General features: G+C 34.8%; 1 protein-coding gene across 3 annotated transcripts; it reads left to right on the plus strand.

Moving 5' to 3' along the window:
* The first annotated feature begins 450 nt into the window (after positions 1-450).
* LOC306750052 (nuclear GTPase SLIP-GC-like) lies at positions 451-9480 on the plus strand. Of its 3 annotated transcripts, none has more exons than XM_079233435.1 (21): positions 451-537; positions 835-916; positions 1329-1441; positions 1637-1684; positions 1817-1850; positions 1981-2073; positions 2504-2594; positions 2905-3121; positions 3260-3487; positions 4685-4882; positions 5003-5178; positions 5485-5578; positions 5663-5750; positions 5887-6008; positions 6284-6460; positions 6555-6709; positions 6902-7025; positions 7893-8001; positions 8123-8256; positions 8482-8563; positions 8676-9480. In XM_079233435.1, exons 2-21 carry the CDS (start codon positions 850-852, stop codon positions 8756-8758), a joined length of 2433 nt encoding a protein of 810 aa, XP_079089561.1. In that variant the 5' UTR covers positions 451-537; positions 835-849; the 3' UTR covers positions 8759-9480. The 3 variants fall into 3 exon arrangements, with proteins under 3 accessions (XP_079089561.1, XP_079089562.1, XP_079089563.1); XM_079233436.1 differs by having other exon boundaries at positions 1981-2004; XM_079233437.1 differs by lacking the exons at positions 8123-8256; positions 8482-8563; positions 8676-9480 and having other exon boundaries at positions 6902-7104; positions 7893-7976.
* Positions 9481-19553: the final 10073 nt, after the last annotated feature.

Genomic DNA, 19553 nt, shown 5'->3' on the forward strand with positions numbered 1-19553 from the left:
TGTCAAACAACTCTGCTTCAAGGCATATCGGCGACCTCTGCAGACATAGAAGAGCAGCTTATTGAAAAGAAAAAAACGGTCGTTTTGCTCTGCAATTAGATGAGCTAACGAAAGGCAATAAGACAGGTAGTTAATAACATATCAGGTATATATTGATGCGGAAGATTTTTCCTTGCACACCAATCCAGTTTGAAACCCCTACTGTTAAATGGGGAAATGTAAATTGTTGCACTGTTTGAGCCCCTAAAAGTTAAATTATACATCATTTTACCCAGGTGATGTGAGAAAAGTACATACAAATACAAATGTATGGAGCAGAACACGGTATTTGTATAAGAACGAATACAGTACAAACCTAATTCAGAAGGAAATGTATCATGGGAGGAGTTTCAGACCCGGAGTTTCAACAGGAGTTTCAACAACACTATAGGTTTCGTTCATTGTGTGCAGGGTCGGATAACTACTGAGAGCAAAGGACTGGCCGCTTGAAGCCTGGAGAACAGCCATTGATCTTCATCTGCAGCCTCCACGCCGCAGGTAAGCGCTGGAGTTTATATGAAGATATTAAGGACAGAAAGCAGTGCGCGGGAAATTAATGAATACATCTTTAGGTTTGTACTGTTGCCACACCTTCAGTTGTACTGGTACAAACTTTTCGATATGAGGTGTATCATTCCTTATGACGTGACTCTCAATTTTTGCTCTGGACAATTCCTTGAGTCTGATAGTAGCAGTTCCATAAACCCTTCTTTTCTTTCAGTGAAATGTAATGTACTAAAACTCTCCAAGGTTGCAGTGGTTGATTTAAAACATGATTATTTGTTTTCCTTCCAGTTGCCGTTCGTGGTCATGGATGATTTTGTTCGTGATAAATTAACTGAATGGGATCTCAGCGATTGGATAGACATTTTTAAAGGTAAAGTATTACAATGCCTCTTTTTAAAGGCACAGACAGTGTTCATGTGACATCCCAATGCTTAAACATCTAATCATCTACAGAACTAATAGAACTATTGAACATGTTGATCTACTTGACATTAAATCTCATTTTCACATTAAATCAATAAAGTTGAGGAACCGCTGTTCTGTATCTTGTATGTTATTGAGATGAGGATCTCAGCGGCACTGAAATCAAGACTAAAGAGGGACAAATAATTCAAATACAATCGGTATACATTCACGCTATATTCAGGCTGTAATACTCTTAAAAAATATTTTATAAACAGCTAAACCAACACCTATTTAATTCCTAATATAATAGATTTCTGCAGCAGTTTAAGATTTATTTTTGCATGACTGAAGGATCCCTCCGTGTTTTTAAATTGCAGATCAAGGCATCGACAGAGAAAGTTTTTACTGTCTGGATCATCAAGATATCGCCACTTTGATCCCAACCGTGGGGCCAATGTCAAAATTCAAGAAGAAACTCAAGTTGTTAAAGGTAATGTTTTGTACTGTGCACACAAGTTACACTAATACTGTATTTATAATTTACAGCAGCACAGACTTCTGTTGAAAGTTTTTTTTTCATGACCAATAATTGATAATAATGTCTCATAAACAATAATAGTGTTTGCTGGAATTGTAACATTAATTTACTTTCATGGATTTGCAACTATTTTTCTTTCGGCATCAGAAGGAACAAAACACAGCAAATCCAGAAACAGTTGATTCGTCTACTCAAGTAAGTTGCACTGAATACAGTTTCAATCACTATAGGGCATTTATTATAATAATACAGATAATATTGTCTGCTCAAACCTTACATGGCCACTTAGTATTGATTTAAGACACACATGTTCATGTTCACCTTCAGGTTTGTCCGTCCACCAGTGGAACAAATATTAAAGGTGAGATACACATTATCGTATTGATCACATGCATTGTTCATTGAAGTTTTTAATAAAGGCTGTAATATCTTGTTTTGACTATAAGCAACTTTAATAATACTGTAAAGAACAAACTTTTTTTTTTTTAAAGGAAAGAGAAGATTGGATCTTCAGGGTGAGTCCAGCCAATGGCAATCCCCAACTAGAAAACCACGAATTGACACAAAACCAGGATCATACACAGGTATTTATAATTTCCAAACAATAGCAACCTACAACTTACTAGTAGGTTATGTTAGCTTACTTACAAAGCAAATGTCTGTTCCTCTATCTTGGCCACATAAAATACTTGCATTTGCTGTCGTCTGTAATCCTATCAGTCAACCCCAGTCAGCAGCATATGTGCAGGTATCCATCGCAACACTGCGTATGCTTCAATGTAAATAACTGAACCATGGCCTTTAACTGTATGATGTTTTGAACCCAGACCGTGGTTTATCCATTGCTATTCTGCCACAGTATAAGCCTGATGATCCACTCCTCACATCCTCAATGGACCTGGCAGAGAAAGTTCCTCTCACGCCTTACCTTCTTCTCCTCATTGTGCATTACCGCTTACTTGATACACTGGTTCATGGTTCCTGCTGAACACTTCTTTACTTTCACTCTGACAGAAGAAATACTACTGTCTGATGTGAAAAACATCATGAGATGTGTCGATCAGAAAATACCTAAAAAAGAAGACGAGCTCAACAACTTCCTGAGGTAAGTTTTACGTTTATTAAGTTTTTCACATTCTTTTTGTTGTACGGGCCTGGTTCCACTCCTGACCAGGAGCTAGTTTCACTAAGACAAATTTAAGACTGGTAGTTTTGAGCCAGGCATCATGGGTTTAAAAAAAGTTTTAATTTACTGTACCCAACATTTACAGCAAAGTAGTTTTACTGAAGATAGTACAATATGCTGAGGGAGGCTGTTCATAGGCGGATCTCTTTCTCATTTTGACACATTTGTTCAGTGTTTTTATGTTTTTGACATGAATGAATTAACCCACACTTCAACTCTTGTCTGACAGGAGACAAATCCGTGATTTGGAGATGGACAAGAGGGAGGTGGTCGGTGTCTTTGGCAGAACCGGGGCTGGAAAGAGCTCTTTGATAAATGCCGTCATTGGAGTGAAGAATCTCTTGCCCTCTGGAAGCATCAGTGCATGTACCTCAGTCATGATTAAAGTGGAGGCTAACATGCAGAACTCAAAGTATGAGGCAGACATTGAGTTCATTACAAAAGAGGTAAAATTAGCTGAATATGTTTGTTGACTTGAAACTATTAAAAAGGGTATGATGTGGCTGACAAAATACAGTTGCTGATTACACAGCATGCCATTTAAATTAATAAAGTTATAAGTATTTTTATTTTATTTTATTTAGGAGTGGAAAGATGAATTGTGGTCCTCTACAAATTTCCTTCGGGATTATGTGGATCAGGAAAGTGATCAGAGTGAAAAGGATGATTATCAGGACATTGTGGAAAAACTGTCAGCTCTGTATGGAGAAGACTGGAAAAACAAATCTCCTGAGGACCTCATGGATGTCAGATATTTCAAAGAGATCCCAGAATTTCAAACCTCCGGGAAGAAGATGTTGACATGCAAAAGAGTAAGTAACAGTAAAAATCTTCATAAGAAGCCTTCCTATCTGCCTGAGTTACATTTTATTGAGGTTTATGTCTTATGCACACTGCCTCGCCATTCCAGGTTGGTTTACTTCATTGGTAGTTCAACACGTTTAAAGTGTGTGAAATGTTCCACTTAAAAAAAGAGTGGCCTTGATCCACCGTCCTCAATAACTACAAACACGTATAAAATGTACCCTTTATAGAAAAATCCTAAAGAACTCTTTTGACAACATCTTATGAGGATTTTTTTTTGAAGAATTTCTCCATCCCAAGAGAAAGATCTTGACATGCGAAACAGTAAGTAAGACTAAAAACTTCATAAGAAGCCTTCCTATCTGCCTGACAGTGGCATGTTATGTCATATGCACACTGCCTCGCCATTCCAGGTTGGTTTAGTTCATTCTGTCTGTGAAATTTTCCACTTTTTTTCCACAATTTTCCACTAAAAAAAGAGTGGAACTTGATCCACCGTCCTCGATAACTACAACCCTGTATACAATTTACCCTTTATAGAGAAATCCTAAAAAAGTGTGTCTACCAGTAACTAAATACATGTTCACAACTCTTTTAACAAAATCCAATGAGGATGTTTCCTCCATCTTTGTGCCCAAACAGTTCACATAAAGATTAAATGCATTATATAATCTTAAATCTGCTTTTGTTCACATTTTACTAGAAAGCTGTGTTCAACTGTCTGGTAATAATAATAGTAATTATTTTATCTCAATTGTCAACCTTACTTCCAAGAAGGTAAACATGACTTATGGAGTACCACAAGGATCAGTACTTGACCCCCTTCTATTCAGTCTATTCATGATCCCTTTTTATAAAGGGACACTTAACGCTGACGATGATCAAATCTACGTTTCTTACATGTTCTATCCATTTAAACCTTCATATAAACATAACCATCAGACGGGTCTGCTGACTGTCAAGAGTCAACATGAAACACAGGGAAGCTGCATTACGCTAGGATGATGAACATACTTGCTATGATCTAGATATTCTTAGACATTGTCAAAATCTGGTCATCAATTGAAAACCTAATTGTCAACAAAAATGTAACTTTTGTATCCATTTCAGGTTTAGTATTCAATGTTTGTTTATCCAAATTTAGCTTTTTGCTTTTGTTGTTTCGATGACATGTTGCCTTAATCTCATTTCGTTATTTATTGCAGGCTGAAGAGCTTCCTGTAAAATTAGCCATATACACAAAAAGTGGCCCAAAAGATGGACAAGTAAAGAAGTTGTATTGGCCACTCGTGAAGTGTGTGACTATCAGGGTGCCAGATAATGATCTTCTGAAGCATGTCACACTTGTGGATCTTCCTGGAAATGGGGACTGTAACAAGAGCAGAGACAAGATGTGGAAAACGGTAATTTATCACATTCAATGCTGTTTATTGTGTATCACTGTGTTGTGTGTTAACTGTGACATCATGTTATGTCAAAGTACTGATAACCATCATCATTAACTTGCTGTCATGTCCCTTCAGGTTGTTGGAAGTTGTTCCACTGTGTGGATCGTGACTGACATAAATCGAGCTGTATCAGAGAAAGAACCCTGGGAGATCCTGAAAAGTGCCTGTATCTTCATGGGAAATGCTGGCCAGTGTCAGCAGATTCACTTTATCTGCACCAAGTCTGATCTTATTGAAGATACAGAACAGAGGTATTTAAGATGCCAAAATTGTATATGCATATATAATAAACTTACTGTGAGGATTTTTTAAGTGGTTATGAAACAGTCTCAATAATAATACTGAAGCCTCTATATTACTATATACTATAGTATTAGGAGATCTCAGACCTATAAAATAAAATGTTGCATGTTTCAATAAAAAATGGCAGATTAAATAGTTACAAGTATAAGGAAATAATTTAGACTTTTTTTTATGCAAAAAAAGTTTGAATTTGAGGTTTAAGTTGTCCAAATACAGTATGAGGTGCCAATTAATGCAACTATTTTGTAATTTAGATCATCAACTGATGCTCGTGCTTTCATCTTGAAAACAAACGTTCAAGCCAAGAAACAAGTGAGAGAAAAATTCAACAAACTAAACGAGGTTAAGGTGAGTTTTATAGACCGACAGAAAGTAAACCAATCGTTTCTACAACTGCAAGCATGCATTAAAATCTAAACTTTTTCTTTTCAGAAACATTTCAGTGATGAAAGTTTCAATGTGTTCACAGTGAGCTCCAAAGAGTTTCTAAGAAAGAAACTCCTAGATCCAGATGACACTGGTTGGTGAAGTCTATGAGCACATTTAGATTTACTTTACTTTAACAGAACAAACCTGAATGACTAATTAGATTATGGCATTTAAATGTAAGTATGTTGTGTAACTATGTAAGATGCAAACTGCATTTTCTTTTACAGAAATACCAGAACTTCAGGAATTTCTGCAGGGTCTCAATGACCATCACTCAGTGACATTAAACTATGTGTCTGGGGCTCATGGGATTCTCTCTCTGATTCAAGGGGCCAGACTTACAGATGGGGTAAGATAAAGTCAACAAATATCTTTCTTTGTCTTTAATCATCATTAAATTTGACAGAAAACATGGTAAAGTCAAAGATAGATTTCTTACATGTAATGTCACCATACATACATTTTAGCAATCAAGTTAGTTATTTTCCTGAATTGTTGTTGCTTCAGAGAGGCTGCACAATGACAGTAATTACAAAATAGTTATAAATGTAAATAAATCAAGAAAACCCAGTCATAGCAGTATAGTTTCATTGCTTTAAATATTGAATGTGTTGTTGATTTCAGGCTGACATGAAGACAGCCGTGTGCACAGTCCTTCAACAAAAGATGAGGGATGCACTTGATGAAGTCAAGAAATCAATGGAAGAGACTCATCAGGCTTTTCAAGAGTGCCTCAGTGAGGGCGTTAAGAAATCTAAAAGTTCATGTGAAGAAAACTTGAAGTCGGTCATAAAGACTAGTGTACGTATTCTAATTATGACAACATCATTACAATGGATTTTGCATTTCATATGAATGTCTTATAAATGTTTTTCTTTTGTCTGTTTTGTTTCAGGATAAGTCAGGTCGTGGTTTCCACAGGATACTGAAGTGCATCGTACAAAACGATGGCATCTACAAACCAAAAAAGGGGAAACAAATCAACCTCAACATGAAGTTATCTTCATGCCTGACTGAGAGCATTGATGAGAAATTCAAGAAGACCTTCCCGTAAGAAATGACTCAATAAAGACATAACATCCTGTGCTGGCTAATTTGACAAACTATGGAGAATGTTTAGAATTAACAAATTATACATTATACAGTTATACAACTTATGTGATATAATACATACATACAAATTACATTATTGAAATGCAAACTTTTGTTCATGAAACATTTAAACGTGTTCACATGTTTCAGAAATGAAGGAGAATGTGGACAATTCAACGGAGTCCTCAATTTGTTTTCACTTGACACGAAGATGATGATAAAGAAGACAGAGTACAAAGATGTCGAACTGCAACTAATATTTCTCAGTACAGAGGTAAAAGAAGACAATAGTAACATTAATCCATTGTCAAGCTATTAGGCCAGGTCAGAAAGGCTGAAGCAGAAGGGTGAGGGTGAGTAAATTAAATATAGCTGTTTTGAGCTGTTAAAATATATACACTGCATATGAAGAAGTCTATCAATACAGTAAATGTCAGTTACAACTGAAAAATCAACTGCTGCTGCAAAGCTGATGACCCTGCCCATATTTATGACAACATACTACACTGGAGATTTCGAGGTAATCTGACATCAGTTCGAATATATATATATATATATATATATATATATATATATATATATATATATATATATATATATATATATATACACATGTATATATATATATATGTATATGTATATATATATATATATATATATATATGTATATATATATATATATATATATATATATATATATATATATATATATATATATATATATATATATATATATAGGGGCTTAACGTTACATTGATGCAGCCACCAGCGTCCTTAGAATCGCAACAAATGACGGAGCGTATGAGCCTCCAGGCGCACTGTCGTCAAGAGAATACGCGCGTTGAATGAAACGGAGCGCACTACAGAAGTGACGGCGTTACAACGTGCACCAACTGTTGCTCCCACTGAGACTACTGGACATCGCTGGTAACCACAGTTATCTCGGCGTTACAGTTTGTACCGTACCCCTCCGACAGATGGTCTTTAAAGACCGTAGCTTTAGCCGTTAAATGGCGCACCATGCGACTTCCGTTTCAACTCAGTTTTTTGCCTTCAAAATAAAAGCACCTTTTCTCAAAACAGGAAACCAGATACATTTAGCTTCCGGCTGTTGATCTTTAATTCATATTCTCTCTCTTAGGAAGACAAGATGAAGACAAAACTCAACAAAATAATCCGTGATTGTAAGAAAACGATCTACAGCAGTTTAACGACGACAATTGAGACAAGCATGCAGCAATGCTATGACGGTACGATAAAAATCATGACATAAAACCTAACACTGTAAAAATTGTCATTTTTCATTTCAGAATTGTGCAGAATTCAATTATAATAAAAAATAATTGACAAAAGTGTTCTGTTTTATTGTAGTTGCAAAACAAATGAGAGGAGCCGGCAGTCTGAACAACATGAGGGACACTATTGTGAAGCACGTACTTGGGTCAAAAGACGTCATGTTTCAGAAAGCTAAAGAGGTTATGTTGGACCAGCTGAGAGACTTGATGGTTTGTAACATTGTATAAAACGTCATAGGATGAGAATTTAATAAAACATGCTGTTTATCTTTATCTACAATTGTCAGTCATCATATATTTAATCAAGTGGAATATGCATCTTTTTGAATGTTGCTTTTGCTACTAAAACACTGCAGGTCCTTTCACAAACATTCATTGTTATTAGTCCAATACATATTTTGGCTGTGAGTGACAACGATTTTAATGCCGATTTAGAGTGAGATCCTGAAGAAACTGAAAAAAACAATGCAGGAATCAATCGAGCTGTCGCTCAAGACAGATGGCGTCTCAATCCCAGGTAAAGGCAATAAAACTAAATAAAACTGATCACTAAAAATACAAAAAATATTTGATTAAAATGAACAAGTCAATGAATAGTGAACTTGATGTCAACATTGCTTTTTGTTTAGACGTTACACTAGAGCTTGAGATGGTGACGAACCACTACAAAGAACTGATGGGAAGCCCAGATGAAGAACCACTCATTTGGTAAAACTGCTGTTAAAGTAATAATAATGCCTCCAGATTGAGCCGTTCTGAATAATGCTAACAATGCTTTTTATTACACTATCAACTAAAGAGCCCTGTGTGCATGCTGATTAGAGACAAGAGGCCTCTGGGTTTGGTCTCAATCCTTTTTGTCAAGTCATCTTTTTTTCTTTCAGTGTTTTCTTTATTTGTACTTTGCATTAGCTTGGTGTAAATCAAATGCAGATAGATTGTATATGTTCATCATCTGGGAGGGTATTTTTGCTTTTAATATATTGTGGTTTACATGGTGCGGGTCTTCGTCACCAGTCCACTATGATGTCGCAGATACATTTTGTTTTCAATGATTTAAAAGAAATGTCTTCTTTTTAATCGTAGTTTAGTATTGATTGATTGGGATTTAAATTCCAAAGATTTTTGGGTGTTTAACATAAATCCTGAACCTTGATCACTGTATGTTGGATTTAACAAAGACTTTAGGCTTTAAAACAATGAATCTGACCTTTTTTCTTTCATGTTCAAGGACAAAACCTGCTTACTGCAAAATATTGTTTTCTTAGTGTGTTAATTCATATATCAGAAATTGTATAGATGATAGGAATAAACCAGCCTATCTGGTTTCTCATTATTTACTAAATAATTGTCATGTTTTAATCTACACTGATTCTAAATGTATTTAAAGCATCTGACATGTTGTATTGTCCAATAAAGTCTACTTTAAAAGTGCCACATGTACTTTGGCTTCTTTATCCTTTTATTTTGTAAAAGGATGTAAAAGGTTCTCCCTAACATCCGTTTTTATTGTGAGATAAACAAATGATTTTCCAACTTTATTCTTGTCAAATTCTTCTTACTTTTATCCTATCGTCTTAGATTTGACCTACAATTAAATGTCTTGACACAAATCTACATTACAGTTCCAAATATTTTTTAGTGATACACCACAAATACTCTATATATTATAAATTATGACAGTTAAAAACCAGGTGTGTTCACACACTGTAGCCGTATGTTCTTGAAACAGAACGTTTCAATGTGTAAGGAAGTGTAATTCTGCATGTTAGTGGCTAATTTACTCAGCATCTATGAGGAGTAAATACTGATATGACATTAACATTGTGGTTGAAAAGTCATACTGTTTTTTAACATAATTTTAGACATCTAGAAATGACCTTCAATCCAGATGCTGTTAATATCTAAAAGGATTTGTCAGTTTGTCTTAAATAATGACTGCTCTTCATGTACAAACAGGTTAGTAAAGGTGTGTTGTTATTCATTTAGGATCCATGGTAATGGAATGTATTATACCTGTTCATGCTTCAAAGTACTTACTGATACAATACAATGGAACATGCAGACACACAGATGGGCCATATATAGAAACAGGCAACATTCTGCCGTTATCAGTTCCTTCCTCATTACTGTCCAAGAAAAACAATGCAGTTTGAGTCACTATATTAACTAAATAGAAATAGAACAGTAATCACAGAGACAATAACATCAGTGGCAATATATCAGATCACCAGTGAACCTTCTTTTTTTAATAAGTGGCTGACCTTGTTTGCCTGAAGGTTTGTTTTTTTTCAGGATAAACTGTTTGCATGAGTTTGTTTCTTTTGGGTGTGTGCATTGGTGAGTAAGCTGCTGTTGCTATCAGGGAGTTATACATTATGTTTACACACAATCTGTTTGTGACAGCAGCTTTTATAAAAATGCCCCCTTGCGGGATTAATAAAATAAATATCTATCTATCAAACAGCTTTTTTTAGCTAAACTGTATATGATAATTATCCAGGTGATTATAATAACCATCCATGTGTGCATTGGTGAGTAAGCTGCTGTTTGTACCATGCACCAGCAAGTTATAACAATTTCAATTTCAACACACAAACAACATTGTTGAAGAGAAATAAGCAGCTATGTCAGACCAATATTTAACCATAATGCAATGCAGGCTGAAGAGTCAAATATGGAGTAAAAGGCTTGTCCTTGTTTTGCATACTTTTTGACATTGTTATTGCATTCGTACCCGAGTACATGCACCGTGTTCTACTGGGTGTGTCCAAACCAGTTTATGTTCTTGAAACCGAACGTGCCATTGTGTAAGGATGTGTAATTATGTGTGTTAGTAGCTGATTTACTCAGTATCTAGGTAGTACTGATATGACATTAACGTTGCCATTGCAAGGTCATGCTGTTTTTGGACCTAATTTTATACATCTAGAAATAATCTACACAATCCAGATGCTGTTTATATCAAAAACGATTTGTCAGTTTGTCCTGATAATGACTGCTCTTCCAGTACAAATAGGTTTGGTAAAGGTGTGTTGCTATTCATTTAGGACGCATGGTAATGGAATGTATTATACCTGTTCGTGCTACTTACTGATGCAATACAAATGGAACATGCAGACACACAGATCGGCCATAAATAGAGACAGGCATCATTCTGCCCAGTAATCAGTTTCTTTCTCATTACTGTCCAAGAACAATAATAACTTAATGTCATTATATGCTTGAAAAGATGGATCACAGAAGCAAATACAGTTTAGAAAATTCAAATAATTTCAGAATTTATTCTGGTCATAGAAAACATGACAATTTGGCATTTAAAATAAAAAAGCAAAAACATTTTTTAAAGAGAGTACAGCAATGTCAGCAAACAACATCAAGACACTGAATACTATTGACGCCGACATTAAGTCTGTGTGGGATCACAGTGAACTAGTGGGTGTACCAATTCCTTAACAATAATATATTCACATGAATATTCTTATATTTAGAGTCTGACCCTCAGTGTTGACATGGGCAGAGGACAATGAGGGCAAACGTACAGTCATGGCATGCATTTGACTTAATCGTCTCCATCATTTAGTTTGACTCTGTCTGCTGTGCATCTCCTGTTGTGTGAAGCTACATTAATGTAACAGTGCGCCACTGTGAAAAAATATATCTCACCAATGTAGTAATGCGTAATGTAAACTGAGCACCTTTTAATGAAGAAACAAAGCACAAACAGGTACTTAAAGCCCTTGAACAAAACACTTCTAATGAATGCATTATACTCACTTAAATACTTGCATGTGGCTGTCAGCATGAAAGAAATTTTGTAAATTATCATACAGCTATGAGCACTGGATGTTTATGAACACAACCTGTAAATATATGCATGCTAATATGTTACAGATAGAAAAGGCAATGCTCTTAGGCACGGATACAAATGATTTCCCTTTAACTCTGACCTTCTTCTAGCTTGCATTTAAATAGACTAACTTGATTTGTCTTCTTCTTTAAAGTGTAAAATGTGCCTAGTAGACAGTATCAACCTCCATGTGAGTTTTGTGTTCAATTCAGTTGTTGTCACCAAAAACCTTTTCAGAAAGCTCCAACAATAAAACACAAAGACATTGTGATGATGTAATCTGACCTTTTTTCTTTCATGTTCAAGGACAAAACCTGCTTACTGCAAAATATTGTTTTCTTAGTGTGTTAATTCATATATCAGAAATTGTATAGATGATAGGAATAAACCAGCCTATCTGGTTTCTCATTATTTACTAAATAATTGTTATGTTTTAATCTACACTGATTCTAAATGTATTTAAAGCATCTGACATGTTGTATTGTCCAATAAAGTCTACTTTAAAAGTGCCACATGTACTTTGGCTTCTTTATCCTTTTATTTTGTAAAAGGATGTAAAAGGTTCTCCCTAACATCCGTTTTTATTGTGAGATAAACAAATGATTTTCCAACTTTATTCTTGTCAAATTCTTCTTACTTTTATCCTATCGTCTTAGATTTGACCTACAATTAAATGTCTTGACACAAATCTACATTACAGTTCCAAATATTTTTTAGTGATACACCACAAATACTCTATATATTATAAATTATGACAGTTAAAAACCAGGTGTGTTCACACACTGTAGCCGTATGTTCTTGAAACAGAACGTTTCAATGTGTAAGGAAGTGTAATTCTGCATGTTAGTGGCTAATTTACTCAGCATCTATGAGGAGTAAATACTGATATGACATTAACATTGTGGTTGAAAAGTCATACTGTTTTTTAACATAATTTTAGACATCTAGAAATGACCTTCAATCCAGATGCTGTTAATATCTAAAAGGATTTGTCAGTTTGTCTTAAATAATGACTGCTCTTCATGTACAAACAGGTTAGTAAAGGTGTGTTGTTATTCATTTAGGATCCATGGTAATGGAATGTATTATACCTGTTCATGCTTCAAAGTACTTACTGATACAATACAATGGAACATGCAGACACACAGATGGGCCATATATAGAAACAGGCAACATTCTGCCGTTATCAGTTCCTTCCTCATTACTGTCCAAGAAAAACAATGCAGTTTGAGTCACTATATTAACTAAATAGAAATAGAACAGTAATCACAGAGACAATAACATCAGTGGCAATATATCAGATCACCAGTGAACCTTCTTTTTTTAATAAGTGGCTGACCTTGTTTGCCTGAAGGTTTTTTTTTTTTCAGGATAAACTGTTTGCATGAGTTTGTTTCTTTTGGGTGTGTGCATTGGTGAGTAAGCTGCTGTTGCTATCAGGGAGTTATACATTATGTTTACACACAATCTGTTTGTGACAGCAGCTTTTATAAAAATGCCCCCTTGCGGGATTAATAAAATAAATATCTATCTATCAAACAGCTTTTTTTAGCTAAACTGTATATGATAATTATCCAGGTGATTATAATAACCATCCATGTGTGCATTGGTGAGTAAGCTGCTGTTTGTACCATGCACCAGCAAGTTATAACAATTTCAATTTCAACACACAAACAACATTGTTGAAGAGAAACAAGCAGCTATGTCAGACCAATATTTAACCATAATGCAATGCAGGCTGAAGAGTCAAATATGGAGTAAAAGGCTTGTCCTTGTTTTGCATACTTTTTGACATTGTTATTGCATTCGTACCCGAGTACATGCACCGTGTTCTACTGGGTGTGTCCAAACCAGTTTATGTTCTTGAAACCGAACGTGCCATTGTGTAAGGATGTGTAATTATGTGTGTTAGTAGCTGATTTACTCAGTATCTAGGTAGTACTGATATGACATTAACGTTGCCATTGCAAGGTCATGCTGTTTTTGGACCTAATTTTATACATCTAGAAATAATCTACACAATCCAGATGCTGTTTATATCAAAAACGATTTGTCGGTTTGTCCTGATAATGACTGCTCTTCCAGTACAAATAGGTTTGGTAAAGGTGTGTTGCTATTCATTTAGGACGCATGGTAATGGAATGTATTATACCTGTTCGTGCTACTTACTGATGCAATACAAATGGAACATGCAGACACACAGATCGGCCATAAATAGAGACAGGCATCATTCTGCCCAGTAATCAGTTTCTTTCTCATTACTGTCCAAGAACAATAATAACTTAATGTCATTATATGCTTGAAAAGATGGATCACAGAAGCAAATACAGTTTAGAAAATTCAAATAATTTCAGAATTTATTCTGGTCATAGAAAACATGACAATTTGGCATTTAAAATAAAAAAGCAAAAACATTTTTTAAAGAGAGTACAGCAATGTCAGCAAACAACATCAAGACACTGAATACTATTGACGCCGACATTAAGTCTGTGTGGGATCACAGTGAACTAGTGGGTGTACCAATTCCTTAACAATAATATATTCACATGAATATTCTTATATTTAGAGTCTGACCCTCAGTGTTGACATGGGCAGAGGACAATGAGGGCAAACGTACAGTCATGGCATGCATTTGACTTAATCGTCTCCATCATTTAGTTTGACTCTGTCTGCTGTGCATCTCCTGTTGTGTGAAGCTACATTAATGTAACAGTGCGCCACTGTGAAAAAATATATCTCACCAATGTAGTAATGCGTAATGTAAACTGAGCACCTTTTAATGAAGAAACAAAGCACAAACAGGTACTTAAAGCCCTTGAACAAAACACTTCTAATGAATGCATTATACTCACTTAAATACTTGCATGTGGCTGTCAGCATGAAAGAAATTTTGTAAATTATCATACAGCTATGAGCACTGGATGTTTATGAACACAACCTGTAAATATATGCATGCTAATATGTTACAGATAGAAAAGGCAATGCTCTTAGGCACGGATACAAATGATTTCCCTTTAACTCTGACCTTCTTCTAGCTTGCATTTAAATAGACTAACTTGATTTGTCTTCTTCTTTAAAGTGTAAAATGTGCCTAGTAGACAGTATCAACCTCCATGTGAGTTTTGTGTTCAATTCAGTTGTTGTCACCAAAAACCTTTTCAGAAAGCTCCAACAATAAAACACAAAGACATTGTGATGATGTAATCTGACCTTTTTTCTTTCACGTTCAAGGACAAAACCTGCTTACTGCAAAATATTGTTTTCTTAGTGTGTTAATTCATATATCAGAAATTGTATAGATGATAGGAATAAACCAACCTATCTGGTTTCTCATTATTTACTAAATAATTGTTATGTTTTAATCTACACTGATTCTAAATGTATTTAAAGCATCTGACATGTTGTATTGTCCAATAAAGTCTACTTTAAAAGTGCCACATGTACTTTGGCTTCTTTATCCTTTTATTTTGTAAAAGGATGTAAAAGGTTCTCCCTAACATCCGTTTTTATTGTGAGATAAACAAATGATTTTCCAACTTTATTCTTGTCAAATTCTTCTTACTTTTATCCTATCGTCTTAGATTTGACCTACAATTAAATGTCTTGACACAAATCTACATTACAGTTCCAAATATTTTTTAGTGATACACCACAAATACTCTATATATTATAAATTATGACAGTTAAAAACCAGGTGTGTTCACACACTGTAGCCGTATGTTCTTGAAACAGAACGTTTCAATGTGTAAGGAAGTGTAATTCTGCATGTTAGTGGCTAATTTACTCAGCATCTATGAGGAGTAAATACTGATATGACATTAACATTGTGGTTGAAAAGTCATACTGTTTTTTAACATAATTTTAGACATCTAGAAATGACCTTAAATCCAGATGCTGTTAATATCTAAAAGGATTTGTCAGTTTGTCTTAAATAATGACTGCTCTTCATGTACAAACAGGTTAGTAAAGGTGTGTTGTTATTCATTTAGGATCCATGGTAATGGAATGTATTATACCTGTTCATGCTTCAAAGTACTTACTGATACAATACAATGGAACATGCAGACACACAGATGGGCCATATATAGAAACAGGCAACATTCTGCCGTTATCAGTTCCTTCCTCATTACTGTCCAAGAAAAACAATGCAGTTTGAGTCACTATATTAACTAAATAGAAATAGAACAGTAATCACAGAGACAATAACATCAGTGGCAATATATCAGATCACCAGTGAACCTTCTTTTTTTAATAAGTGGCTGACCTTGTTTGCCTGAAGGTTTTTTTTTTTTCAGGATAAACTGTTTGCATGAGTTTGTTTCTTTTGGGTGTGTGCATTGGTGAGTAAGCTGCTGTTGCTATCAGGGAGTTATACATTATGTTTACACACAATCTGTTTGTGACAGCAGCTTTTATAAAAATGCCCCCTTGCGGGATTAATAAAATAAATATCTATCTATCAAACAGCTTTTTTTAGCTAAACTGTATATGATAATTATCCAGGTGATTATAATAACCATCCATGTGTGCATTGGTGAGTAAGCTGCTGTTTGTACCATGCACCAGCAAGTTATAACAATTTCAATTTCAACACACAAACAACATTGTTGAAGAGAAACAAGCAGCTATGTCAGACCAATATTTAACCATAATGCAATGCAGGCTGAAGAGTCAAATATGGAGTAAAAGGCTTGTCCTTGTTTTGCATACTTTTTGACATTGTTATTGCATTCGTACCCGAGTACATGCACCGTGTTCTACTGGGTGTGTCCAAACCAGTTTATGTTCTTGAAACCGAACGTGCCATTGTGTAAGGATGTGTAATTATGTGTGTTAGTAGCTGATTTACTCAGTATCTAGGTAGTACTGATATGACATTAACGTTGCCATTGCAAGGTCATGCTGTTTTTGGACCTAATTTTATACATCTAGAAATAATCTACACAATCCAGATGCTGTTTATATCAAAAACGATTTGTCGGTTTGTCCTGATAATGACTGCTCTTCCAGTACAAATAGGTTTGGTAAAGGTGTGTTGCTATTCATTTAGGACGCATGGTAATGGAATGTATTATACCTGTTCGTGCTACTTACTGATGCAATACAAATGGAACATGCAGACACACAGATCGGCCATAAATAGAGACAGGCATCATTCTGCCCAGTAATCAGTTTCTTTCTCATTACTGTCCAAGAACAATAATAACTTAATGTCATTATATGCTTGAAAAGATGGATCACAGAAGCAAATACAGTTTAGAAAATTCAAATAATTTCAGAATTTATTCTGGTCATAGAAAACATGACAATTTGGCATTTAAAATAAAAAAGCAAAAACATTTTTTAAAGAGAGTACAGCAATGTCAGCAAACAACATCAAGACACTGAATACTATTGACGCCGACATTAAGTCTGTGTGGGATCACAGTGAACTAGTGGGTGTACCAATTCCTTAACAATAATATATTCACATGAATATTCTTATATTTAGAGTCTGACCCTCAGTGTTGACATGGGCAGAGGACAATGAGGGCAAACGTACAGTCATGGCATACATTTGACTTAATCGTCTCCATCATTTAGTTTGACTCTGTCTGCTGTGCATCTCCTGTTGTGTGAAGCTACATTAATGTAACAGTGCGCCACTGTGAAAAAATATATCTCACCAATGTAGTAATGCGTAATGTAAACTGAGCACCTTTTAATGAAGAAACAAAGCACAAACAGGTACTTAAAGCCCTTGAACAAAACACTTCTAATGAATGCATTATACTCACTTAAATACTTGCATGTGGCTGTCAGCATGAAAGAAATTTTGTAAATTATCATACAGCTATGAGCACTGGATGTTTATGAACACAACCTGTAAATATATGCATGCTAATATGTTACAGATAGAAAAGGCAATGCTCTTAGGCACGGATACAAATGATTTCCCTTTAACTCTGACCTTCTTCTAGCTTGCATTTAAATAGACTAACTTGATTTGTCTTCTTCTTTAAAGTGTAAAATGTGCCTAGTAGACAGTATCAACCTCCATGTGAGTTTTGTGTTCAATTCAGTTGTTGTCACCAAAAACCTTTTCAGAAAGCTCCAACAATAAAACACAAAGACATTGTGATGATGTAATCTGACCTTTTTTCTTTCACGTTCAAGGACAAAACCTGCTTACTGCAAAATATTGTTTTCTTAGTGTGTTAATTCATATATCAGAAATTGTATAGATGATAGGAATAAACCAACCTATCTGGTTTCTCATTATTTACTAAATAATTGTTATGTTTTAATCTACACTGATTCTAAATGTATTTAAAGCATCTGACATGTTGTATTGTCCAATAAAGTCTACTTTAAAAGTGCCACATGTACTTTGGCTTCTTTATCCTTTTATTTTGTAAAAGGATGTAAAAGGTTCTCCCTAACATCCGTTTTTATTGTGAGATAAACAAATGATTTTCCAACTTTATTCTTGTCAAATTCTTCTTACTTTTATCCTATCGTCTTAGATTTGACCTACAATTAAATGTCTTGACACAAATCTACATTACAGTTCCAAATATTTTTTAGTGATACACCACAAATACTCTATATATTATAAATTATGACAGTTAAAAACCAGGTGTGTTCACACACTGTAGCCGTATGTTCTTGAAACAGAACGTTTCAATGTGTAAGGAAGTGTAATTCTGCATGTTAGTGGCTAATTTACTCAGCATCTATGAGGAGTAAATACTGATATGACATTAACATTGTGGTTGAAAAGTCATACTGTTTTTTAACATAATTTTAGACATCTAGAAATGACCTTCAATCCAGATGCTGTTAATATCTAAAAGGATTTGTCAGTTTGTCTTAAATAATGACTGCTCTTCATGTACAAACAGGTTAGTAAAGGTGTGTTGTTATTCATTTAGGATCCATGGTAATGGAATGTATTATACCTGTTCATGCTTCAAAGTACTTACTGATACAATACAATGGAACATGCAGACACACAGATGGGCCATATATAGAAACAGGCAACATTCTGCCGTTATCAGTTCCTTCCTCATTACTGTCCAAGAAAAACAATGCAGTTTGAGTCACTATATTAACTAAATAGAAATAGAACAGTAATCACAGAGACAATAACATCAGTGGCAATATATCAGATCACCAGTGAACCTTCTTTTTTTAATAAGTGGCTGACCTTGTTTGCCTGAAGGTTTGTTTTTTTTCAGGATAAACTGTTTGCATGAGTTTGTTTCTTTTGGGTGTGTGCATTGGTGAGTAAGCTGCTGTTGCTATCAGGGAGTTATACATTATGTTTACACACAATCTGTTTGTGACAGCAGCTTTTATAAAAATGCCCCCTTGCGGGATTAATAAAATAAATATCTATCTATCAAACAGCTTTTTTTAGCTAAACTGTATATGATAATTATCCAGGTGATTATAATAACCATCCATGTGTGCATTGGTGAGTAAGCTGCTGTTTGTACCATGCACCAGCAAGTTATAACAATTTCAATTTCAACACACAAACAACATTGTTGAAGAGAAACAAGCAGCTATGTCAGACCAATATTTAACCATAATGCAATGCAGGCTGAAGAGTCAAATATGGAGTAAAAGGCTTGTCCTTGTTTTGCATACTTTTTGACATTGTTATTGCATT

The sequence above is a fragment of the Taurulus bubalis genome (assembly GCF_910589615.1).
Source record: "Taurulus bubalis genome assembly, chromosome: 17".
Lineage (NCBI taxonomy): Eukaryota > Metazoa > Chordata > Actinopteri > Perciformes > Cottidae > Taurulus > Taurulus bubalis.

Bases quoted from the DNA above. Each gene is read 5' to 3' on its own strand.
- LOC306750052 (XM_079233435.1), top strand. From the start codon at position 850: ATGGATGATTTTGTTCGTGATAAATTAACTGAATGGGATCTCAGCGAT. The intron at 1,851-1,980 runs GTGAGATACACA...TTTTTTTTAAAG, and splicing joins CAGTGGAACAAATATTAAAG to GAAAGAGAAGATTGGATCTT. The intron at 4,883-5,002 runs GTAATTTATCAC...ATGTCCCTTCAG, and splicing joins GAGACAAGATGTGGAAAACG to GTTGTTGGAAGTTGTTCCAC.